This window comes from Rhinopithecus roxellana, chromosome 2, assembly GCF_007565055.1.
Source record: "Rhinopithecus roxellana isolate Shanxi Qingling chromosome 2, ASM756505v1, whole genome shotgun sequence".
Lineage (NCBI taxonomy): Eukaryota > Metazoa > Chordata > Mammalia > Primates > Cercopithecidae > Rhinopithecus > Rhinopithecus roxellana.
In genome coordinates this window covers 103,576,022-103,601,800 of record NC_044550.1, presented here as the reverse complement: position 1 = coordinate 103,601,800, position 25,779 = coordinate 103,576,022, and the positions used below count along the sequence as shown (strand labels likewise).

At 38.9% G+C, this 25,779-nt stretch overlaps 1 protein-coding gene across 2 annotated transcripts in view; it reads right to left on the bottom strand.

Moving 5' to 3' along the window:
- Positions 1-25,779, bottom strand: part of GALNT7 (polypeptide N-acetylgalactosaminyltransferase 7) — a 154,038-nt gene that overhangs the window by 23,619 nt on the left and 104,640 nt on the right. Inside the window, exons 3-6 of one of the 2 annotated variants that reach the window (XM_010363996.2) lie at positions 8,668-8,834; positions 5,190-5,320; positions 4,871-4,950; positions 2,406-2,588 (exon numbers count right to left, since the gene is read on the bottom strand). In XM_010363996.2, the coding sequence (XP_010362298.1) occupies positions 2,406-2,588; positions 4,871-4,950; positions 5,190-5,320; positions 8,668-8,834 (561 nt within the window). Of the gene's footprint in view, positions 1-2,405; positions 2,589-2,728; positions 2,912-4,870; positions 4,951-5,189; positions 5,321-8,667; positions 8,835-25,779 lie in introns of both variants that reach the window. The other variant, XM_030918397.1, reaches the window with a different exon arrangement.

The window sequence follows — 25,779 nt, the reverse complement described above, 5'->3', positions numbered from 1 at the left end:
CCCCCTACTCAAGGCTAATCACACAGTAGCCAGAGCAGAATCCTCCACATGCGCCTGCATGATACCAGCCTCTCCCGGCTCTCTGGGCTCACCACGGTCTCTCTTCCCGTTGAGTCCTTCACTGCTCCGCTCCCACCTGGAATGTGCAGGCCTCCTTTCTGTCTCAAGGCCTTCATTCATGTTATTCACGATCCTGAAATGTTCCCACAGAATTGAGCCCTCATCCTTCAGGTCTCAGCCTAAATGACACTTTGTCAGAAGGGCCTTTCCTGATTTCCCAAGCTGGATTAGGTTCATCTTTCCATAAACTCATGTACTCTGTGATTTTTCTTCATACTACTTATCACAGCTGCTGTTCCAGAGTTTTGTTTGTTTTGTGAGACAGGGTCTCACTCTGTTGCCCAGGCTGTAGTACAGTGGCACAATCATTGTTCGCTGCAGCCTTGAACTCTTGGGCTCAAGCAATTCTTCTGCCTCAGTCTCCTGAGTTGCTGGGACTACAGGCACATGCCACCACACCAGGCTAATTTTAGGTTTATTTATGTAGTTATTTGTTTAATTTCTGTCTGACTTACTGTATTTTACATTCAATGAGGAAACATATCTTTAAAAATGTATCCCCAGAAAACAGTGCTTGGCATACGATAAGCACTCAATAAATGTTTGTTGAGTGGATAATGAATCAAGAAATACTTTCAATACTAACAGAAAATAGCATCAGGAAAAAGTTGTTCTCTTATGCCTTTTCTTCTTAAAGTATGCTGTCTAACTCAGTAACAACACTATTACATTTTAGGTGATATTTTCATGTCACTTTTATTTAACTGTCATTTAAGATTATTCTATTACAGCTGTGTCTTTCTTTTTTAGACCGAGTCTTACTCTGTTGCCCAGGCTGGAGTGCAGTGGCGTGATCCCAGCTCACTGTAACCTCCGCCTCCCAGGTTCAAGTGATTCTCCTGTCTCAGCCTCCCGAGTAGCTGGGATTACAGGCGCACACCACCATGCCCAGCTAATTTTGCATATTTAGTAGAAACAGGGTTTCAGCATGTTCGCAAGGCTGATCTCAAACTCCTGACCTCTGGTGATCCTCCCGCCTCGGCCTCCCAAAGTGCTGTGATTAGAGGTGTGAGCCACCTTGCCTGGCAGCTGTGTTTTTATCTTTAAATATATTCCCATTCATCTCAGTATATACTTGAAATGCATCTTAACATGGACACCAGTGAGTTAATTAACAGATAACCTCCCTTTAATTTTTCTAGCTCACTGAAAAAAATCTTTTTACTGGCCTATGGAATTAGCAGAAATATAAAATTGCTCAGCACTCTTTATTTTTTTTCTCCCACAGTTATGTGTTAAGTTAAGCAGGTAAGCAGTAATTTCCTGGACTATTCTGAATAAGAAATTTACCAAAAAAATTTGGTAAATGTCCAATTAAGCTACTATAATTAATTAAGTGCTATAACTTCTTTATGTTTGCCATTCAGTATCTTGATATCATGACATGCCCAAATCCCACCAGCATTTCCATGACATTGGAAGCACCTTCCCAAAATAGAACTCTAACATTATCAGCAGTGTAACAGGGAGAGAGAGACCAAAAGCAGAACCATAGGATCAGAAAAATGTGATTAGACACATTCAGGAGAAGGCTATACTAACATTTAAGCAAACATTTCATTTGGGGTCATTTTTTACAGAGACAGTAAAATGTTCTAATTACAAGATCAAAAGAAGAGAGTAGCATAAGTTGTTCTACTGAAAGAACCACAAGAAGGTCAAAAGCTGATTTTTGAATAGAGTTTTCTTTTAATAAATCACTTTTCTGAGAATGAAGCAATAAAGGATTCCATGTAATGTTTTTTAAAGTCATGTATTGTGATTCATCAGATTTTAGTACAAAATTAATATTTGAGAGTTAACATAACAGAAAAAGGGGAGAAAAACCCAAAAATCTCTTGCTAGTGCCCTTCATTGTTAACATTATACCCACAGGCATGAACGTGGAAATAAAAGTCTTGGTTGGATTAAAGTAATTTATGTATTTTAAATGTATAGAATGACACTGTCATCAAAAGCATAAAATTTGATGTCTAATCCAGGATAACTAAGATTTCCTTTTTTTTTTTTTACTTGTACTTGGAACATATGTCATATTACACTATTTTTCTTTCCCCAATGAAAGTGTGTATGTCTCAGTAGTGGACATCGCATTTAGGGTAAAAGCAATTACAGTGGAGCAAGTGGAGTAGAGTGAAAGCTCTGAAACAGTATAAGGAAAGATGCTCTTTCATGAATCTGAGACAGCATCTACAGTTTTAAAAATAAATCTTTAGCTTGGCAAGAGGTTAATAGGTTAGCAGCAACTGGAGAAAAGAAAAATATGTAAGTGATTTAGTGATTACCGATATGGTTCAGTTTTTGTCTTTCTCAGTCTCTTCTCTTGAGGGGTCAGAGGCACCCGTTTCCAGAGCATACTCCAATCCCATGCTCCTCGGGCATACCCATCTTCATCACCGCCCCCTTGGGGTATAATTTCATATGTGTTGCCATTTATGACATCTATAAGCGGCACAGTGCAAATGGTTCTGTATTGTGTTGATGATGGCAGCAAAGATCAAATGGAAGCGTACGTATGGACCCACACATTTATACGAGTTCATGGGGAAGAAAAAAAAAAGAACTTAGATAAACATTCAACATAAGAAAATAAAGTAATAGTCTTTACCGATAAGGTTCAGTTTTATGTTTTCTTTTGGCCTTTTCCTTGTGGCTTAGAGGAATACGTTTCCATAGTAAACTCCAGTCCCAGGCCCCTCTGGCAAAACCATCTTCATCCCCACCTTGCTGTGGTTCAATGGAATAATCATTCCCATCTATGTAATCTATTAGAGGCACAGTACATGTAGTTCTGAAACATTTACAGAAAATGAAAAAGCATTTAAGAACCCAAGACTAGTTCAGCATGCCTAACTACATTATCTCTTTTTGTTGCTGATTTGTTTGTGCACTGAGGGACTTTAGTATCTAATGGGAAATAAGAGTAAATGAATGTCCCATAAAAGCCAAAAAGCCTGTTTTTGTAAGGGCAGGAGAGAGGAGCCTTCTCCCTAGGCTTACAGACAAATCTTTTGTCAGGGACAAAGAACTATATCATTGAGCTTAATAGAGTTTTTCTCCTTTTCACTTTGCTACTAAAGGCAACTTTATTTTGGTAATTTTATATTATTTATAAGATTTTCTTGCCTGTTATTTTCCCTATCACCCATGAAAAAGCTCATGTGCACGTGTGCACGCATGTACGTGTGTGTGGGGTCACCAATAGTACTTGCCACATTCTTAGCGGTTCTCTCAACCCTTTATTGCTTTCTATTTCTTGGAAATAGTTATTATGAAAATGTGTTTCTGTACTTTTGCTTGATCTTCCTCACTTCTCTAACTGCAAGAAAACAGTTTTTATTGCAAAAAAAAAAAAAAAAAAAGGTATTGTTGCTTTAAAAAAAAAAAGCAAAAAAAAAATCCCTCAAAACCTGCTGAAGAACTTAAGAAGTAGTCTGAGAATTTGGAACAAAAAATCTCTTATATTTGGGCTTCACGAAAATGCTAGTACTCTATAACCAATTCGGTGTCAAAGTGACATTACAAAGATTATCTGGTACCCTGCTTGTTGCAATGTTCATCTCATCAGAAAGGATTTTAAAATCTATTTTCCTAAAATAAAAATGACAGCTGCTTATATCCAGGTCAAGGTGCTTTTAAGAAGTTTAAAAACCAAGGAAAAGAGAAAACCTACAGGGCTTAGAACTTTAATATGGAGGAAGTAGAGTCTAGAACAGGTGCTTCCTTCTCTCCAGGTGTGAACTCACACTGGAGGGTCATTGTCAGATTCGTGGAATCTGCCACTGGAATCTGGAAAAGCACTTCCTTACTACCCAGAAGCCTGCCAGAATTCACCTAGAGAGAGTTATCTGACACTTGGTCAGTTAACTTTCCTCACTTCTTATGACTTTCACATTCCTAAATACACAGTGCAGTGTAAAGTGTCCCAGGGAGGTCTTGGTCTGACAGTTTATTAGCTATCTGATTTGGGGAAAATTACTTAATTTCTCTAAGCCTCAGTATCCTCTTCAGTCAAATGGGGCTAATAATCTCTATCCTGCAGGGTTGCTGTGAGGATGTAATCAGACAGCATGTGAAAAATGTGAAAACCGGCCTTCACATTAAATCCTCTCATGATGAAATCCTCCAAAGTTCTGCCTTTGATTCATGCCATTTGCCATTTGCCACACGGACATGTTTTATTTTCCGAATTATGGACTAGAAGCAAGGAAGGCTTTGGAGCTAGAAAACTGATGGTGCCTTGTATTGTTTTAGACATTTCTGGAAATTTAATGGTGATTGCCACAATTCCATGGAATAGTTGTCTATTTCTAAACTTTAACGTTTCTACAGGAACCCAAAGCCTTGACATAAGTAACACTTGGTCTTTACTACTGAAAGTACTAATTTAAAAGTCACAAAAATCAATAGGAATATTTCAAAGCATGGTTCTTCAAGTGTTTAGAACTCTTACCCCAGTTTAGAGGGAGCAATTTCTATTACTCTTAGGGAAAGTGCCTGGAGATAGAGGAGTCTTAATAACCCAACCACAAAATGATTCTTGAGTGAGGAACCCCGGGTTTCTCCCAAATGCCAGACTGACTACATTTAAATCAGTCCACAGTATCAGTCTAGCTTCTAGATGAGGGATAACACTAATATACACTTGACACACTGAATAGAACAGGAATCAAAGGATGAAAATATTATTTGCCCTTCCAGGACAAGGTTTACTTTCAACCAGGAAAGAAAAAAAGCAAGGTAATGTTACCTGTCCTTAGATATGGGAGCTACAAGTGGTGCATACCAGTTAACTGCCACCTCACAGTGGGCATCAAGGTATATCAAAACCTTAAAAAAAAGAGGCAGGTGAAAGAATACTCCTCGTATATGTTACATCATATATTACACACAATTTAAAATTAGATGCTAATAAACATTAGCATTATAGTCAATTCTGACACACAAGTTATCTGTTTAAGCCAGCATTCTCATTTCAATTTTAAAAAAACTGAAGAATGATTAAAAATGTATATGATTTAGTTACCAAACCCAAAATGTTGACATTGTAGATATCAAATGCTTCCTACCTGTCCAAGTTTAGCCTTCTGAGCACCAATACTTCGTGCTTGAATTAAACCTTCCCTTCTTTCATTTCGAAATACCTTCACTAGGCCATTCCACAGCTTAATATATTCATCCAGTTTTTCTTTTAAGTGTTCTATTAAGAAAAATCAATCGATATTATAAATTAGATTAATAAATATAAACCAATTAATTATTATTTTTCTCAGGAAACAAGAATAAGAAACAGGTGCATTGGGTAGACAGTAATTTTACATGGACCAGATTGAATGTTTTATCTATTAAGAAGGAAGGTGAAGTATATTATTTAAGTTAATTTTGAGTTTAATATGCCTACAGAGAACTGGTTAGTCTGAGAATTATCAAACGTCCCTCTAAACAATGATTATTCCAATTGACAGTTAAGGTTTTAAGAGATATTAAAATTTTTATTCCTGTTCACATGTTAATGTCAAATCTGAATGCTTTCAGGAACAACATTTTGTTGGCTGTTGGCAGAAGCAATGGTTAGGGTTTCTGAAGATGCACTGCCTACTAATAATACTATACAATTTCACTGGAATCCACACAGGGTATAGGTTATTTAATATTTGTTTCTGGGCCATCTTTCCCCAACCACAATCAGTGTTGAAAGCTGCAACCTTGATGTGATGAATATGGTTCCCACCAAGTTGGCAAATAATCAAAAAATCTCATTTTCTCTTTATCTTAAGCATCAAATGTATAATTATACATTATAAAGATAATTCTAATTATACATACATATATGTATAATATGTTGTAATTTAGTAGAGGAAGTTTTGTGTTATAAAAACCAGACACATCTGGCAAAGTTTCCATCTTTGGCTTCCCATTATAAGAGAACTGCTTTTGTTTGTACCACTATGAGTCCATGAAATTAGCTCACCACAGTCAGAATGAGCTGCAGATCATTTAAAAGATGCTTCTTGAGGACACACAAATTGTTTTAAAATTGTTTAAAAATTTGGCCCATGAATATGCAATCACAGGAAAACTGCTGTATTTAGAGATGAGTTAGTGGTTAAATGGGCAAATCAGACTGTATACTTAATATTTTACTCATTTTAGGGCATATATTATTAGTAAGATACTCACTTGTGGGTATCTGAAATTGAGAAAAAGAACTTTCTATTTTGGTACCCAGTTTTAATAAGTATTATAAATAAAATTCTCATGCTTAATCATGTTTTTCCCCTCAGAAAACCTAAGTAATTTTCCCTTCAAGTTAACTTAAAAAAAAAAAAAAAAAAAAAAGCCTTTATCATCTTCTTTTTAAAGTTCAGTGCAGTCCTAAATCTTTTTTTTTTTTTGTTTTGTTTTGTTTTGTTTTGTTTTGTTTTGTTTTTTTGAGACGGAGTCTTGCTCTGTCACCCAAGCTGGGGTGCACTGGCCAGATCTCAGCTCACTGCAAGCTCCGCCTCCCGGGTTCACGCCATTCTCCTGCCTCAGCCTCCCGAGTAGCTGGGACTACATACAGGCGCCCGCCACCTCGCCCGGCTAGTTTTTTGTATTTTTTAGTAGAGACGGGGTTTCACCGTGTTAGCCAGGATGGTCTCGATCTCCTGACCTTGTGATCCGCCCGCCTCGGCCTCCCAAAGTGCTGGGATTATAGGCTTGAGCCACCGCGCCCGGCCCTAAATCATTTTTTTAAAGCCTTTTTGAATTCCATTAGGAGGATTTTTTGCATATGCAACTTAAACACATCTTAAGTTTTTATGGGCAGAAATGTATTGATGGCCTATGCTTCAAGTTTAGATTCTTGGTTCTGACTGCAGGCTAGGACCTGTGCGACTTGCCTTGGCCAATGAGAGGTGGGTGGAAATGACATCAGTCACGCGCATAGAAGCGTTAAGAGGCCGCTTGTGCGTGTCTTCTTTCCCACTGCAGGCAGTGTCCGAACTGAGGCTGTTCTGCACGCCTGGGTCCTGCACTGAGAATGGCGAGCAGAGCTAGCGCTGACCCGCAGGGACCGTGTAGTTTGAGCAAAAGCTAACCCTTCATTGTGCGAGCCACTGAGAGTGTGGGTTTGCTTTTATTTCGGACCAACTCAGCCACAGTTAGCTGATGCACACATGTGTGGAGTAATTTGCTCTATTGTTAAAAGCTCCAAACCTTTATAGAGAATACTATAATGCCCAGAAACCCAAGTGTTATTATGAGTTAGCTCCTTTTATATGCATTTTGTCTTCAAAAGAAAAATCGTTATCTTAAAAGTTTTACTTTCTGAATATATTAGGGAAAGTACATACCAAATTATCACTCAAGTCTGATTAACCAAACAGTATGTAATTTTACTAAGGATAGGACTGAGATTTTAAGGTTGATTTTAAGGTTGTTTTGAAATTGAAAAAACTTACTAAAGCTGTACTTTTGTTCAAGGGTAGCCCAAACTTCTCTGCCTGCTCTAAATTCAAGGGACCCTGCACGATTGTCTTCATTAGAGATTTGTAAAAGAAGTAAAGATAAAAAAAAAGACAAGAGTAAAAAAATACACAATACTCTGAGGTCTGAAATTGTGTTCTTTTCTTTGGCAAAGCAGGTATTTTAGGATGCTAAATACCTTTTGGTGTATCTTCACTTTTTTTTAGGATATGATAAACTCTTACTGGTATTAATAATACAGAGGTTCTTAAAATTAGTAAAATTGGGGGATTTTGAAAAGTTATTTTATAGATTTAGATTTTTGTACATGTAAATTATTATTGTACCAACAATATCATTTGTCTTAAGATAGAAATAGTATTTTAATGACAACATTACTGTCATAGAAATTTGCAACAAAATGGACATACACAAAACGTTGTGCCTAAAAGCTTTTAGATTTGACATTAACATGAGAACTGAAAAAAGTTTTAATGTATCTTAAAGCCTCTAAATGCATTTGATACGACTAAAAATTTTAAAGCTATACATTCTCTAGTGTACTTAAAAATGACTAGTTAATAAAAGGATCAGCTGCACAGAGACGAAGGGAAAAACAGGTCATATTTCTACGTATTCATGCTAACATATGTGTACAGTTTCACGATTGTAATCATGTCCTTGCAAAACCAGCAGAGATTTATCCAGACTGTAAGAACTTTCAATTACATTTTGGAGGAAGCTTTTTTTTATAAAGCCATTCTGAATGATATTTTCATGCTACCTACGTTTATCTTCACTTCTAACATTACAATCAGTGGTATACTTTTACCAAATTTTTGTGTACAACCAAAGTTTTGTGTACTACTTGTACATCTCTGAGCGTGTAAAACGGACATAATAGTATCTACTGCAAGGATTACTGTCAGTATTAAACAAAATAACTCACAACAATGCTCGGCACAGTGTCAACTTGTTGATAACAGATGCTATCAATAGATGCAATTAATTTTTTAAAGCTAATTATTTCAAAACCATATTTGTGCAATTATTCATGCTTAACTTATTTTATGGACAAAATGTGAGTTTTACAGCCATTACCTTTATTACTGAAATCGTCAATTAACACAATTTCTGCTAAATATTTCCTTGGAGTCCTTTTAATTACACTGTGGACTGTTCTCATGAGGGTTGACCATCCTTCATTATGGAAGACAATGACAACGCTTGAAGTGAGCAAGTTTTCATCATAATGCCAATACTTGCATCTGTAAAGAGAAAATTTCATCGTATTTATCTACAGGTAATCTACAATGCTTGGCTCCAAGCTGACTATATTTTCTGGTTGGACTACATATTATCGACTTAACTATGGTAAGTGAATGAAATATAGCCTTCAATATTTAACGGAAACACAAGATAAAAGAGAGAAGCTGTTATGAGATAAAGTTACTCCTAGATAAAGCTACTGCATAACCAGCACTTATTCTGTAATAAAAAGAACTATTTTGTGAATTTATGCTGAGGATGCTTAAGAGAGTATTTACAGCTATCAGGTGGTTGGCTTTTTTTTTTTTTCCATGACCTGGATCTTAGTTTATTTTCCTTTTTGAAATGAGCTTTTGGCACAAGAGATTTATTTCACTTGCTATAAATAAACCATTATATTACTACATTTGAAAGCTAAACACATTATATTACTGTGTTTGACTAAAATATTCAGAAAAAAATTAAACAGGTTGACCTGAGGCATATAGCAAGCATTCAGAAATTTACTGTGGAATGAACAAAGTGCTAATATTATTTAGAGCTTTTAGATTAGCTAAAGAGCTTAGTTGTTCTACACAAGTATTTGAAACAACTGTAGCAGGAGTACAGTTTCCAGAAGACTCTTCCTAAATAAAAGAAACCCCAAACAGGGTCTGGTAAAAAGACTCATTTTGATTCTGAAAGAGTACTTTGCAGTGTAACCCAAAGTTGGGAGGGACCAAACACTCTTTCAGAATAAGTTCAAAAACACAGTAGTAGGGAAAACAGATCTTGTAGGAAGATGTAACGTTTCTGGAGAGAAACTAAAGCAGGCAGAGCAAGGTATGCCTAATTTTAGATGGGTAGGGATAACAAACCCCCAAACAACCTATAACCCAGATAGGGACTCAGGCAACGTTTTTCTTCCCCTGACTCTAACTACTGGGCTTAAAACAGCAGAACGGGGTGAGAAAGACAGCAATTTTGATTTATAACAGACACCAGAATTGGTGAAAATACATAAAATATGAAAGGAAATTTGGGACTTGCTTCTAAGGCAGAAGACAGCAACTTGGGGAAAAGGGCAAGATAGAAACTTTGAATGGGAGACAAGACAGAGTTAGAAATATAAAGGGGCTGAAGGAGGGAGGAAAAGGGTGGGGTGAAGGTGCAGAAGGTGGTGAGGGACCCCTTTGCTGTCCTAGGGACCTCAATTTGGGGAACATCTGCAGGCCTTGCGTTCTTACAGAGGACAGGGGACAACACAACTAGAATAGAGCATAATTTTGTGCTGTGTGTTGTATATTTTTCCATCTCCTTTCACCAATGTATAGTTTAGAAATAATAATTCAAAAAACGTAAACCAGGTTGTGTGCCAGAGTAACTCCATTGGTATGTATTTTTCTTATATTATTTGTCTTAAGAATTACAAAGTAATGCATAGTTTGTTGTTCAAAATTCAAACAACATACAAGTTTATGACATAAAGGTGAAAGTTCCCTCCCTGCCTCTCTTCAGCAGGTTTTGTTGTTCCCTCCAGATTTTCCACCTCTCCCTAAAAGAGCTTCTACTTCCCTTTTCTGAGGAAGAGAGACGTCCCCTAGTAGATGTCAAATCTCATCTCCTAGATGAAATCATTGTTAATAGTTGGCTTAATATATTTCTTAAGATTTTTGTCTACTCATGTAGACATATCTGGTATGTATACAGAACACACGTTCAGATAAGTACGTATAGACTTTTCTCCCATGTGAGCATGTATAAGACTTACATAATTCTTTTAATAAGAATGAAAACATTATAATAATGTTTCAATACATTATTGAATATTCCATAGTACGGCTGTTCCATAGTATGGCTGTTCCAGTCTACTGAATTATTTCCTTATTGATGGGCATTTCTGCTGATTTCATAATAATGTTTCAATAATCATCCTTTTGTATATACCTCTATGCCCTTGCATAGAAATCTTTCCTACAAAATTTTCAAGACTGTAAGCTCATTAAGGACAGGAAGCCTCAGCTCTTTTGCTCACTACCATATTTCCAGCATATAACAAATAACAACTGCTCCATAATTCTTTCCTGAATTGCTTTGGGGATAATATTTTTGAAATGCCTCTTATATTTTGTTCTCAGTAATGTCTACTCTCCACCCCACAATCTTTCTACTTTGAGACATCCTCTAGAACTGAGGGAGAAGGAAAGGAATAATCAGTTAGGGCAAACTCAGACTGCAGAAACGGTCTGCCTGAAAAGTCACAGCAACAGGTACAATTAAAGCAAACGGGGAAAAAACTCAGGCTACACCTGCACACAGATAAGCAGACATGGTCCAGTACAGAAGCCCTTTGTTAATCAGTGGGCTCTCAGGAAAAAGATTCCTCCCCTTTTTCAGGCATACATGGTGGGCTCCATAGAAACTGGCACAAGGAGGATGGGGGCTTACCTAAAACAAACCCACAGTTAAACAAACAAGAGAAGCAGCGCTTTGTGCTTGCCTAGAGGCATACCCACAGCTGCATAAGATAAGGGGAGTTGCACAGACAGCTTTACTGATAAGAGAAGTTGCTCAAACTGCTACAGAGATGAGAAGAGTTTCTTATAAAAGCTTTTGGATTTAGCTGTAACTCGGCAAACTACTCGGACTCCCCTCTCTGCTGTGGAGCATTTCTTCTTTCGCTTATTAAACTTTTGCTCCACCCCCACCCTTGTGTCCATGCTCAATTTTCTTGGACGCAGGACAAAGAACCCAGGTACTAGTTTAGAGAACAAGAAACTGCTACATTAAGGTGCACTGGCAAAACTACAACATATTTAGGTGCAGAAAGAAGGGATCATCAGAAGGGTAAGAGCAGACCTCTAACCTTTTACTTCCATTTCTGAGGCTTCTTGTCTATTCCAAACCAGTTTCCTTTCACGAAGGGCCCAGACATCTCATGGGATTGGAAGGAGGTCCTACAGAAAATGAAGGTTTTTGGCTGGGGCTACCCCTCAGTATTATCTCCAGTCCCTGACAGCTATCAGGGCATGGGCACAAGGATTTCCAGTCTTTTCCTACTGCATTTTTCCTTCTTTCTTTTCATGGCTATCATGCCTCTTATCCCTTCTTTGTATGCAATGTTACAGATGTTTTTGCATCCTAGGGATATAATCTTGCTGGGTAGAGTCAGTTGGTGAGTTACATTCCTGATTACTAAGACACCAACTGACAAACATAACAACTCTTGGAGTTACATTCCTGATTACCAAGACAAACAGTTGTTGTCTTTGTGATTTCCTGGAGACAGGGAATTCAAGATCAGTCTAAATTTTCACCTAGTAAGGGCTTTTTGTCCTCAATGATAGACACTGATGGCACTATATAAGGGGATATTTCACCCCAAGTAAAAATCCTCTTCCCTCTCCATTCGGATTGTTTCCTTCTCCTTTTGGGTTTTCTTCCCTCCACGTAAAAGCTCAGCACTGTCCAATGAATTTAAACAGTTCCTTTATAAGACAAGTTAATTTTCTTCTGCTGGGAGGCATACTATGGGGACAGCCTATTAACCCCCAAACCTCTCTTTCTAACTTCTGCCTGGAGAGAGTGAGTCAGTTTTTACATAACATCTCGGATCCTACAGTGACACCTAGTGGGATGGGATTTTTTTTCTCCATGGGGAGTCTGGTTGGCTATTTGTCAAAAACTTCTAGTTCCCGGATTCCGCTGTTTGTCGAAAACTTCTAATTCCCGGATTCCCCTCCCTCCTATGTGCCTCTATCAGGGACCAGGCTCCATGCCCCACCTGTAAATATCAAAGCTCCATCTTTAACAGTCAAGAGGGCAGCCATTCAATTCCTATGTTCTTTTTTGAGGCACCTGTTTTACATCCAACTACACTGGCATTTAAACAAAAAGGGGATTTTATGTTTGGAAGTCAATTGGTCCCATTCTCTGGGATTTCAGTGTTTCACTAGGGCCATAGCAAGGGAAGCCAGAGATAATATTAAAAGACTTCCTCCATTCCATTAAAGTGTCTTGCCCAAATACAATGTCTCCTGGACCCTTAGGGTACACTGGGAACCTTACTGGCTAAGTAGGTCTAGGAAACCAGCAAGGGTGAAGGGCCAGGGCCACAAGCAGATGAGCATGACTAGTTATGCCAACTAGCTTCTCCAGGACCATAAGTGAAGGTCATACTTGCAATCATGCGGCGGTACCTATGACAGTCACTGGGACCCAGAGGACGGGAGGAAGCGGGTGAAGAGGAATGCCCCTCCAGCCTTTCCCTCCATCTTGGGTCACTCTGAAGAGAAGGAGACTGAGGGATGCATCTTCTCTTGTCTCTTCTACATGGGTAACACCCCATCTTCAAGCCTGCACTACCCTTGAGTGCAGCCTGGATCTCCTGTAGCCCTCAGACCCTAAAGTTCACTCTGGGCAAGCCCCAACTTCACTCCTGTATAGAGGCCTTCCAAGATTTAACCCAAGTATTTAAAGACTCCTGGATGTTCCAGGGATGGAGAAGCCAGAGGGGAAAATAGCAGTGCCCATGGAGGACTCTAAATGAGACCATGATGATAGCATCAGAAAATGGGGAAGGAAAATCTTTCAAATGTGTATATTGGAGAACTTGCAGGGCATTAGAGCTAAACCTATTAACTCCTCCAAGCTTTCCACAATAGATCAAAAGCTAAATAAAAATCCTTAAACCTTTTTACTGAATAAAGAACAAGTTTATTACTCAGACAGCCCTTAATATGGGAAGGAAGTCGCTGAAACAGGCCGTGTCCAAAGATCTTTCTAATTTTTCTCACCCTTGAGTTGAAACTCTGCAGTACATAAATAACACTCTCTTCTGTCCCCCAACCAAGGAAGTCTCAGGAAGGCACTGAGGCTCTCCTCAATTTCTTAGCTGAAAGGGGATATAGGGTCTCAAAATCTAAAGCTCGGCTCTGTCAGACTTCAGTAAAGTACCTAGGTCTAGTCTTATCAGAAGGGACCAGAGCATCAGGCGAGGAAAGGATACCCACTTCCTTTAACAGTTGAGGGTATTCTTAGGCATTAGTGGATTTTGCAGACTGTGTGCACCTGGATACTGTGAAATAGCTTGCCCTTTATACCACCACATAAAGAAACTCAAGCAGTTAAAACTCTCTCACTAACCTGGGAACCTAAGGTTCAAAAAGCCTTTAACCGGCTAACACAAGCCTTACTTAAAGCATCAACCCCCAGTCTTCCCAAAGGAAAAGCATTCCGTCTCTATGTATCAGAAAAGAAGGAAATGGCCCTGGGAATTCTGGCTGAAGCTTGAGGTCCAGCTCAACAGCCAGTGGGTTACCTAAGTGAGGAACTTAACTTGGTGGCTAAAGGCTGGTCAGCCTGCCTCTAAGCAGTTAAAATGGCGGCTTTGTTGGTGCCAGAGGCCACTGGGTTAACCATGGGAAACAACTGTTTACACCCCATACAATATAGCAGGAGTGCTGTCCTTTAAGGAAAGTCCCTGGCTAAGAGACAATCACCTCCTCAAATATCAAGCTTTGGCACTGGAGGGATCTGTGGTCCAGAGGAAAACCTGCCCTTGCTTGAGCTGAGTCACTTTCTCCCAAAGGGAACTGGAGAACCTGAACATGATTGGGAAAAGATAGTGGTGCAAACCAGTAAAAGGAATGATGAGGATCACTGTTTATATTTTCTGTAAAGTTTTAATTAATGAAAAAAGGATTTTCTTAAAGAATGCTCAGCTTACTTCAAAGTGGATATCTGAGCTATGGGTATATGTAAAAGGCCTTTATGTTTTTCTCTTCATAGATATTGTTTTTCTGGAAAAAGCTTGCTTTTTTTTTTTTTTTTTTCCAGTCGACTGAATTACTTTTTTCCACTGTGTCTTGTCATTCTTGGTGCATGCATGAAAGACCCTAGAATGACTTCTGGTGGCCTGGGATTCCTTGGGAAAACAGATAAGTTGCCACAAATCCCATTTTGGAGAAATCCCTGTTCTCCTCATGGAACCCCTGGAATTAGAGGTGGATAAGTCCCTTTCAAAATCTGTCTTTGTCTTCTGGCTATGCTTGTTTATTGGGCCCTGAAAACTGTATTCCTAGCCCTGTTCTTAAAAGGGCTCCACCCTGAGCTGCTAGATCTTCTTGTGACTGTCTATGCAGTCATATATGTGATATATATGTGAAGTCTATAAAAAGAGCTCTAATTAATTGGCCTAAGAAAAATTAGCACTTAAATAAAATATTTTGCAGTAAAAGTAAAAGCTGTGGTATATTTCAGTTCACGTGACTTTAATATTTAAAATAAAAACAGACTTAGGAATTACTGGTAAAATACAAATGTCTTCAAGGTGTAAAAATGTGGTCTAATTTAATTTATTATGCAGGTCAGATGCTAGGTTTGATAAATGTTTTAAGGTTGCAAACTGCTTCTCTGGCCTTTTAAAAACTGTCCACTTGCCTGCTTCACAATTAGTATGGCCTGGGAACAAATGGAAGTGACCATACTCCTAACTATGCTAAAAGGAATCAGACTTTATCTGCACCTAGCACATAATTAAAACAACTTACCAGGCTTTACATTAAAGTTAAAAATTGCTAAGAGTTACCATTATTACAAGTAATTGAGACTACTGAACATGGATTTGCATACAAGGTTTGTAAAAACAGCAAAATGTGTTTTTAGTTAAAAGATTATAAGAAGGCATGGAAATGTCCATTTTGCCTAGGATTGTCTTAAATTAAATAATATAAAGCAGAAGGTTTAAGCGAATTGTGAAAAGACTGTAAACATTAATCTTGCAAAGGAAACTGTGTATGTGAACATATGACTAAATTCAAAAGGGTATTATTGTTATTTTTTCTGTAAATGAAACTTTGAAATAAAAGCACAACAAGGTTGTCTTATGATGCTGACCTACTCTTTTTTTTTTTGAGACGGAGTCTCACTCTGTTGCCCAGGCTGGAGTGCAGTGGCGTGATCTTGGCTCACTGCAAGCTCCGCCTCCTGGGTTCATGCCATTCTCCTGCCTCAGTCTCCAGAGTGGCTGGGACTACAGGTGCCCACCACCACACCCAGCTAATTTTTTTTCTATTTTTAGTAGAGATGTGGTTTCACCACGTTAGCCAGGATGGTCTTGATCTCCTGACCTCGTGATCTGCCCATCTCACCCTCCCAAAGTGCTGGGATTACAGTCTTGAGCCACCGTGCTGGGTGATGTTGACCTACTCTTTAGTAAAACTTGTAAAGGGTTATAAAATAACTATAAAAAAATATGTAAAAATCTCACCTCATGATCAAACTGGTTAAGATTGAATAGGATTGTCTATAAAGTTTCATTAAAAATTGGGGTTAACATTAATAGTAGACTAATGCAAGGGTGAAATTTGGCTCTCTATTCATGTAGTAGTAAGGGCTAATGAAAAGTTTTGGTTTTTTCAAAGTTTTGAGTCATTGTTTTGGCAAAACAAATGACTTATGGTAAAATTTTGTTTCATAATAGCCAGTGTTTTAAACCTCTTACATGTTTCACAGGCTTCCCAAAATTAAACTTCAGTCTCAAGGTTGTCTTTCCTGACCCCTTGCTTTTGGGTGCTACAGAGGGCCCCTGGAGCATGCAGAAGAGAGGTAAACAGGATCATTTAACATGTTTAGGTACACGGGGCTGTCAAAATGATGTCTAACACTCTTCAGGTTATGTTTTAGGGAATAATATTAACATATTTCCAAAATTGTATGGGATATCTAAGGCTCTAATGTCTGAATACGAGCTATCAATCACAATTAAGGTTGTTATGTTGGGTTATTGTATGCCATGGAAATAACCAACTTTGTCAATCATGTTCTTGACTGTAACCACCCTAGACATTCTGTCATTTACAGACAATTGTTGTCTTATTTTAATCTTCTTCAAAAAATGGTTTATAATCACTGTGGAACTTTAATAGGTACTCTCGAATGTAGGTTTCTGATAATAGAAAAAATGTACACGACTCATGAAAAGCTGAAATGTTTCCAAATATTAAGCAGAACAAGAGTTAATGGAATGGACTAAACTAATAGAAAAGTAAAAGAACCTTTTTGATTTTTGCTTTGAACACTGCTAATTCTTGTTTTGTTTTTCAGAGTCAAGAAAACTTTCTTTCAAGTTAGCTACAACTTTTAACAACTAAGTAAGGTATACTCCTGTGAACAAAATTTGGAACATGCTTGTTTCTCTCTGCCTGGTTTCTCTAGAATTCAGAAACTGGTTATATAGTATTCTTGACTTATAACAATATAGTCGTTTGCATCAGTGCAGTAAGAATCCACTTTATTTTGCAACAGTACACAATTGGAAAAACTGGTTGTTTTACTAAGGCTTTGACTGGAAGAGTGCGTTTCCCTTTAAAGAGTCAAGTTTGACTTGCAGAGCCAATAAAAGCCCCCTGGGAAACTGGTCTCATACCTTGTCTACACAGCCCCTGTACAGGGTTCCTAACCTGTCATGAGTAAAGGATGTCACATTTTTTTTTTTTTTTTGAGACAGAGTTTCGCTCTATTGCCCAGGCCGAGTGGTGCAGTGGCATGACCCTGGCTCACAACCTCCACCTCTAGGCTCAAGGGATTCTTCTGCCTCAGCCTCCCAAGTAGCTGGGATTATGGGTGCCTGCCACCACGCCCAGCTAAATTCTTGTATTTTCCATAGAGACGGGGTTTTGCCATGTTGGTCTGACTGGTCTTGAACTCCTGACCTCAGGTGATCTGCCTGTCTTGGGCTCCTAAAGTGCTGGGATCAGAGGCATGAGCCACCATGCCTGGATCAGCTTTAGAAAGTCCTATCTAAGATTCCTTGTGCAACAAAGTTCCATCAATGCCAATCTAAAAGGCCTATGTAAAAATAAGGATTCTTGCTGCACTTATGTCAATAATCAGACCAAGTTTAAAACTAAAGTCTATTTTGCAAACAACTCAGTCCTATCATGATTTGTTTTTAACAAAAAGGAAGACTGGAGAGAGGGAAATTATGTTTCAAACTTATCATACAGTTGTCATTAATTTCTAGTCTCATTAGTTATTTTTAAGTTCTTGCCTACATTTTAGACTAACCCTGTTTATTCCTGTAAACCAACCAGCGACCTCTGGCTGCAGCTCAGAGACAGAAAGAGATGGGTAATGTCAAAATCTGGAACAATATTCTAGTTCTGGGCAATTATCCTACAAAGTCTGCCAGGTAATAAGAGTAAATAAAGTGCCCCCATAACCTGGAGGTTTCCTTTTTGGGAAGGTGAAACCAAGCAAGCTAACCAAAGCCAAGCCCCATATACCCAAATCTTAACAGACGTAACTATAGCCACCAGTTATCAGGGCATGTCAGCAGCCTCACGATTTTTAAGCCATCCTTACCTCCTTCCTTGTCTCATTTTAATACATGTTCTCTAATAACCAAAATTTTTTTTTTCATCGAGAGGCTATCAAGCTCCAAATGGTAATGCAAATGGAACCACACATAAATGCACCTTTTTTCTGAGGACCCTTAAACCAGCCACGGGAGGAATCCTAGCTGCTGTTCCTCGCACAATGCCCCTCTCCAGCAAGAAAGAGCCAGAAAGATCAATGCCCAACCTCCCTAACAGCAGTTAGAGTTTCCACTTCTGAAGTGGGGAATGAAGGTGAGGGAAAAGAAAAATCAGTTGGGGCAAACTTCAGAGTGTAGAAGTGGTCTGCCTGAAAAGTCACAGCAATGGGCAAAAACAAAACAACCTGGGACAAAAATTCAGGCTGCACCTGCACACAGAGAAGCTGACAGCGTCCAGCACACCGTCCTTTGTTCTTTGTATAATTAGCAAGCTCCCAGGAAAAAGTTTCCTCTCCTTTTCAGGCATATACATGGTGGGCTCCATGGAAACTCGCACAGGGAGGATGGGGGCTTACCTAAAACAAACCCAGTTATACAAAAAAGAGAAGTGGCGCTTTGTGCTTGCCTAGCACAGCTGCGTAAGATAAGGGGAGTTGCACAGACAGCTTTACTGATAGGAGAAGTTACTCAAACTGCTACAGAGATGAGAAGAGGTTCTTATAAAAGCTTTTGGAGTCAGCTGTAACTCGGCAATCCACTCTCCGCTGCGAAGTGTTTTCTTTGGCTTATTAAACTTTCACTCCACCCCCACGCTTGTGTCCATGCTCCTTAATTTTTTCGGATGCAAGATAAAGAACCCTGGGTACTTGTTCAGACAACGAGAAGCCTCTACTTTAAGGTGCAATGGCAAAACTGCAACAGGACAAGTTAAGTCTACATGGCTCCATATTCTGTGGAGGAGGACATGTTCCTCTTCCACAGAAAAGGGAAGTAGACACTCTTCTACTAGGGAGAGGTGGAAAACCTGGAGGGAACAAGGGGATAGAAAGTAACAAAAGCAGATGAAGGAATGCGTTTGTGCGCAGCCTCCATATCCCAGCTTTGGAGGAGATTATCCAATAGAAGGTGGTTGCCATGTAAAAGAGAAACCATGCTGAAGTGTACTTAGGCAGGACAACTAGAGACAATTTCCCTTTCCACATCTGCTATGCAGTCTCCCTTGGCTGTAGGGTGGAGCCAGGGAGCCCAGAAGTTTCCACATGCTTCCAGTGGGGAACATGGATGGTAGCGAAGAGTTGAGAGCCAGTGGCCTGCCAGGGGTCACAGTAATAAGGAATAGGATGACATGTGGCAACTCTGTGGGATGGAAGGCTTAAGACAGGACAGGGTCTTGTAGACAAGCAGGCTTCAGAGGATCCACAGTACCAGTGAGAGCCAAAGTAGAGATGAGTCCCCAAAGTGGGGCTGGCGTGGAAAGGACTGTTGGTCCCAAAGGCAGCAAGAGAACTGAACAGAAGTTACTGCAGCAGGGGTTCCTTCAGCAGCAGATGAAAGGGTGCCAGGATACTTGGGAAGACAGGAACACCTTACCCAGAACCAGGAAGAGGCAGCAGAGACAGAGGTAAGCAGGCCAGAACCACCTACAACATGTTCCTCAAGGGTGCACAATCCTTGTGTCACCTGGGTGCTACAGAGAAACGAAGAGAGGAAAAGAGACCCTCTGGAGCACAGAAACAGCCCAGAGAGGGAGTCTGAATTTTGGGCCAACTGGACTGGACACTTATCCCAAATGAAAGCTTCAGCCCAACACAAATTGAGCTACCTTTAATTACAAGCTTCATTTGCCACCATCAGGCTGAAGGCAGCATCTTGAAGTTTAGCTCTTTTCTGTTTTGTCATTGTGAGATGAAGCCACTGGGTAGAGCACACAGAAGTAGTATTTATAATACACAAAGCCTTGATATTAAGATTTAGTAAGAAAGAAATGCCATTGTATTGAGGTAAAACCCCCTATTCTGCATCATTCCTCTCAGTTTACTGGTGTAGAATTTGTAATAGTTCTAATAAGAAGGAAGGTCAACATTTAAATGGATGGGCCTTGATATATATTTTTGACTAATTTCTCCTCTTGGGTAGCTCATTTCCCAAGAAAGCTTTAAAATCCTCTAACATCAAGGACAGTACTGGTTCACCTACATTGTAGAACTGCTCTGATCACATATACTCACATTCAGATTACAGGCTTGCAATGATTAGAGTTATTCTTAGAGTAATTTTACAAAATATTTTCAGGGTAGCTATGTGGGTCAGGTGCTTGGCATCATAGAAAATATGAGAATAACAAATTTCCATAGTGATTTTCCAGTAACTTTAAAAAATGGATTTTAAAAATAAAAATGAAATGTCTATGAATAACTCACTTGCATTTTCTCTGTATCAGCCATGTTTTCAACATCTGCAGTTTAATATAAAGCCTAGTTATATTTAGATTTCATCAATAGATAATATCTAATTCAGCAAACTATGAAAGACGTAACATTTTGAGGCTGCGAGTCCCTGCACTCAATATACGCTATCATTAATCTACAATAATGTGTGTGTGTGTGCATGCTTTTGTGTATTTGGTGTGTAGAAGTTACTCATCTCTTGCTCCTTTTAAAGGTTGTTTCTTACTTTTAGACCATTCACTAGGAGTCTCAAGAAAGAGTCGTTTTTGATTCTCTTCCCTTAATTCTGAAGTAAGTATAACCAGAAAGATTCTTTAGGCATAGGAAACAAATCCTCAATTTGAAAAATACTGCTTTTTAACTATACTTTTTTTTTTTTTTTTCCTTTTTATTGAGACGGAGTCTCGCTCTGTCACCCCCCTGGAGTGCAGTGGCACGATCCTGCCTCACTGCAACCTCTGCCACCTGGGTTCAAGTGATTCTTGTGCCTCAAGTAGCTTGTGCCTGAGTAGCTGGGACTACAGGCACATGCCACCACGCCTGGCTAACTTTATTGTATTTTTAGTAGAGACGAGGTTTCACCATGTTGGCCAGGCTGGTCTCAAACTCCTGACCTCAGGTGATCTATCCGCCTCAGCCTCCCAAAGTGCTGGGATTACAGGTGTGAGCCACCACACCCAGCCTCCATTTTTATTTTAAAATAAATTGAGGACCTCTCCTGCTTTCATCTAAAACCTCTTTTGCTCATTTTCATCATAAAAGGAAGTGGAAAAATGCTTACAATTTATAATAAACAGTGCTGACACTTGAATATGTTACTAATGTAGAATACAAAGTTTAATTTAGCATTCAGAAATCAATATACATTTTCAGTGGAAGGAGAGTTTATCACTTGATATAGTTTGGATGTTTGCCCCCCAGAATCTCATATTAAAATGTAGTCCGCAGTGTTGGAGGTGGGACCTGTTAGGCGGTGATCGGATCGTGGGGGCGGCCTTCTCATGTTCAGCACCATCCACTTGGTGCTCTCACCACCCTGCTCCACATTTTTTTGTTTGTTTTAAGGTTAAACTAGTTAAACAGATTTGTTTATGGGCAAATAATCCATGTCTAACATGCTACACTTGATACACTTGATATTTTTGTAAACTTTAGTTTATTATGTATTAATGAACTAAGAGTTAAACTGAGAGCTTTTCACTAAGTTTTAATCTATCAATCAATCTTTCTATCTTCTCTTTAAATTAGAGATTACTGGAGATCTTCCTCTATGGTCATTGTTGAAGTTACAGGAATGTAAGCTAGAGACAGAGATTGTACTACTCGGTAGGTCCTAAAACTTCTTATAAATATGCAAAATTGATTAAACTTAAGAGAATTACATATGTTCACCAAACAAGAAACTGAATATATAAAATATTGTTTGAAATCAGAAAAAATAAAACAAATTTTCATGCAACCTAGTCATCACTGGAAACTCTGCCTGCAAACTCTGGTTACAATGAGAAGGTTGCTTGGCAAACACACAATCTGTTTTAATGGCTGATGCCTTACAGTTCTGAAGCTCCCTGCTTCCTCCTCCACAGTAGGGTGTGCTAAACAGACTAAATTTATAATGACTGACTCCAACTTCCTCTCTGATGGATAGCTAGTGGTACAATAATCACATCTTTTCTTAGGTTCCCTTATTCTAACCCCCATGTAGACTATTCCTTTCTTGATAATACTATATATTCTTTATTTTAACCAGACACAATAAAACTGTTATAGCTTTTCATTTAATCATTTTCTCAAATGATGCCTCAACTCCTTGAAGACCTTCTCTTCTTTTCCTTGGCTAATAGAGAATCTAAGATAACCTAGTTACCTTTTTCCAATGTTATCATCAATCAATCCCCACGAAGGTCAAAATTAAGCCTATAATTCTACCTCATCATTCTACCTTATCATCTGCAAGATTAAAATGTCAGCAAAACTAATCATCAGAAGTTGTGCTCTTAGCTAAAACAGCATTTTCATGTATTATGTCAACACTCAATACATACTTGTTGATTTGATTCCAAAAATTTTCCTGGGACTACTCCTTTGTCACAGGAGTACTATATCACAGAATGCTACCCATTTTCCTCATTAATGAAGTAATTATTAATGAAGAGGGGAATAAAAAATGTTTACTTTCTGCTCTATTTAAAGTTGAAGGTCAAAATCAATGCACATAGAATTAACGGATGGGTCTACCTTTCAGGATGAAACTAGGTAATTAAGAAAGTATGGCTGTTAACTACAATCCTTGCTTTGGAGTGTACTTTATGGTGCCATAGTTGGAAGGTAGGACCCATTCTTGAAGGTAGCGCCAGTTGGTGGCTTTAGCTCATCATGCCCATATCCCTATCAGGTCCACTCCCCCAGTCAGCTCAATCTAAATAAAACAGTGTTTGCCATGTGTGCAGGGTTTTAAGACAAGCATCCCTAGTTCCAAGCAGGTTACTGCATCTGAACTTTTCCTGGGACAGATTTCATTTTCTGAGGCAAAGAGTTGAGATGCATAGATTTATTTCATGTCTAAATAATCAATGGGTTTGGAGGAAAGTGGACCATTGTTAGCAGAACAGAGCTAGTACCAGAAACTTTCCACCTTACCATGGCTGAATCCTGGGGCTGGAAAGCTACAAAAAGAGGTCATAAAAACCACTGCTGCATGTAGCTCATGAAACAAAGAGCTGCACCATGATCTGCCAGACCACTTGTGGCATTCTCTGACCCATAGCTCACTGAAAAGCTTATATTTGTATTTATTTCCATTTTCTCTACTCTGCTCTGAGGTAGCCAGTTTTCTGGCACTCCCACAGCCTGTGGGATGCAGCTGTCCAGGCGTTATTATGACAACACCTTTCTTATTTCAGTTCCCCACCCAGAGCTCAGCTGCCAATGATCTTTAAACACAGTAACAGTATGGTTAGAATTCACAAAGGAAGCCAGAGGCTTCCTAAAGGTCACATCGTCATTGGACCATTCAGCTTGCAGTCTCTACTATAACCTTAAATAATGTGTACAAACTCTGGGACAGAAACGTTCGAATACAGTTTTAGAGAACACCTCAGTCTCAGCCATCCCCTGATGTTCCTCCTCACTTAGTGCCCTAATGAGCACAAACAAATGAGAAAGTTATGTTCCCCATGTTGAGATACTATGAGAGAAGATGTAGGTGAGAACTTCACAGTTGACAGGTGTTAAGAGTGGCTGCACGGGGATGACTGTATTTCCTTTTGGTGAGGACATTAGAGGCGTCAGGGGCTATGACCATGGAGTCACTGAGCACTGGCTGCAAGAGCAGCAGAGGAGAGACCACAGCAGTGAGCCACAGAGAAGGAACAAGAGCATCCATGAAGAATCCAACAGGATCCATTCCCAAGCATATGTTGAGCATCCCCAGTTGACTCCCAGAACTAGTTGTGAATTTGAGGGAGCTAAAATTCTAGCAGAGTAGATAGTGTTTGAGCCAAATAAATGGTGATTTTGCTATTAGTTATTGTGATCTCCTTTTATCCCAGACTGAGGCAATACAGTTCTAATAGCTCTTACAGTTTTCAAAGCATTTTAATACATGTTATCTCATGTGAGTTTCACAGTAACCTTGTGAAATAGGAAGGGCAGGCATTATTACTATTATTATTATTCATTTCATACACAAAGAAACTGAGGCTCTGTTAGGTTATATGATTTGCTCAAAGCCACACAGTTAGTGACAGCAGCAGGATTTAAAAATGAATCCTTTGACTCTAACTTGAAGGCTGTTTTCCTTAAACCTACAGGTTTACTAAGAATTACACACAAATATATGCTTAAACAACACACAGGAAAATAAATTCCTTATTTTCACCCAATACCCGGGGAATACATGGCCACCAACAAAATGACTGCACACAGCTCAGAGAATGTCAGTTTAATTTTAAAGGTTGAGGATATTAAATACATTATGGAAAATTAAGAATACTGAACTATGTCTTTTGGGTAGCTATTTTCAAATTTTCTTTTTTTGAAAAGGAAAACATACTCAGACAGATGTATCCAGTTAATGATTTGAAATCTCAAACCACAATTTAGAGAAAAAAAAATCTGGCAGAGATTCCTAGGACTGGACATATGTTCTCGTACATTTCTTCAAAACTCCCTGGGAAAGGAAAAAAAGAACATTTCATAGTGTGAGCCATATGTTTATAGCTATATTGGACTCTCATTTCAAATATGAGCTTACATGCCATATTCTGTGTTATAGAAGTTCCAGCTTATCAAACACCAATATATTTGAGCTGAAACAACAGGAGTAAGGATCAACATTGGGTGCCATGCATGGATGTATAGATAACAGTCTGAGCAAATAATGGTCTGCATCTTTGACTTAGTTATTAATTTATGCTACACCTTATTCCACAAGGACTTTGAGCAGCTTACAAAGACACACAGAATAAAACACTATTACAAAAGTTAAAAATAGAAGGAGGGAAAAAGATGGATGAAGAAAGAATGAGAGGAAAAAGAAGGAGGAATCAAGAATGAGGTTTCAGAAGTACATACCAGAGGGTCAAGGGCTCCTGTGTGCACGATTCTGGGGTGCCACTGACAATGAGCACACTGTTAATGCACCACCCCAAGTGAGTAGCATGGTGGGCTGGGTATACCAAATACTTCTTATGGGTAAATCACAACTTTGGCTTGCATTTTCTAGCAAGAAAACCTAGTCAGGTCTGTGTTTAACAAGCCAGTTGTTCAGAAGAAGTATGATATTCATGTTGTGAAGATCAGATGGGACTTTTTGTTGTTGTTGTTGCTGTTTAAACAACAATGGCCTCCTTATGATAAATGCAGTCATGAGTTTCACTGGGCTGTTTTTCACGAAGACTTCAATGGAGACCAATGGCATTGTACCAAGGTGCAAGTCAGTAAAAACAGTTGTGCAGAGAACAAGTTGGGAATTTAAGTTCAACACAGATTTGAAAATCACACTTTACAAACATTCCTTAAAATGTTTATTGAGTCATCTCTCCCAATCCATGTTTCATCACTCAGTGAGTGATTATATGCCTTCTCAATGTACTCTAATTACAATGAGGAAATGACATCAACCATATGGAGGACTTACATTTCCAAAAGCAAATTTCAACACTGTTAATGACTGAAGAGGTACAGTCTTACAGTAGC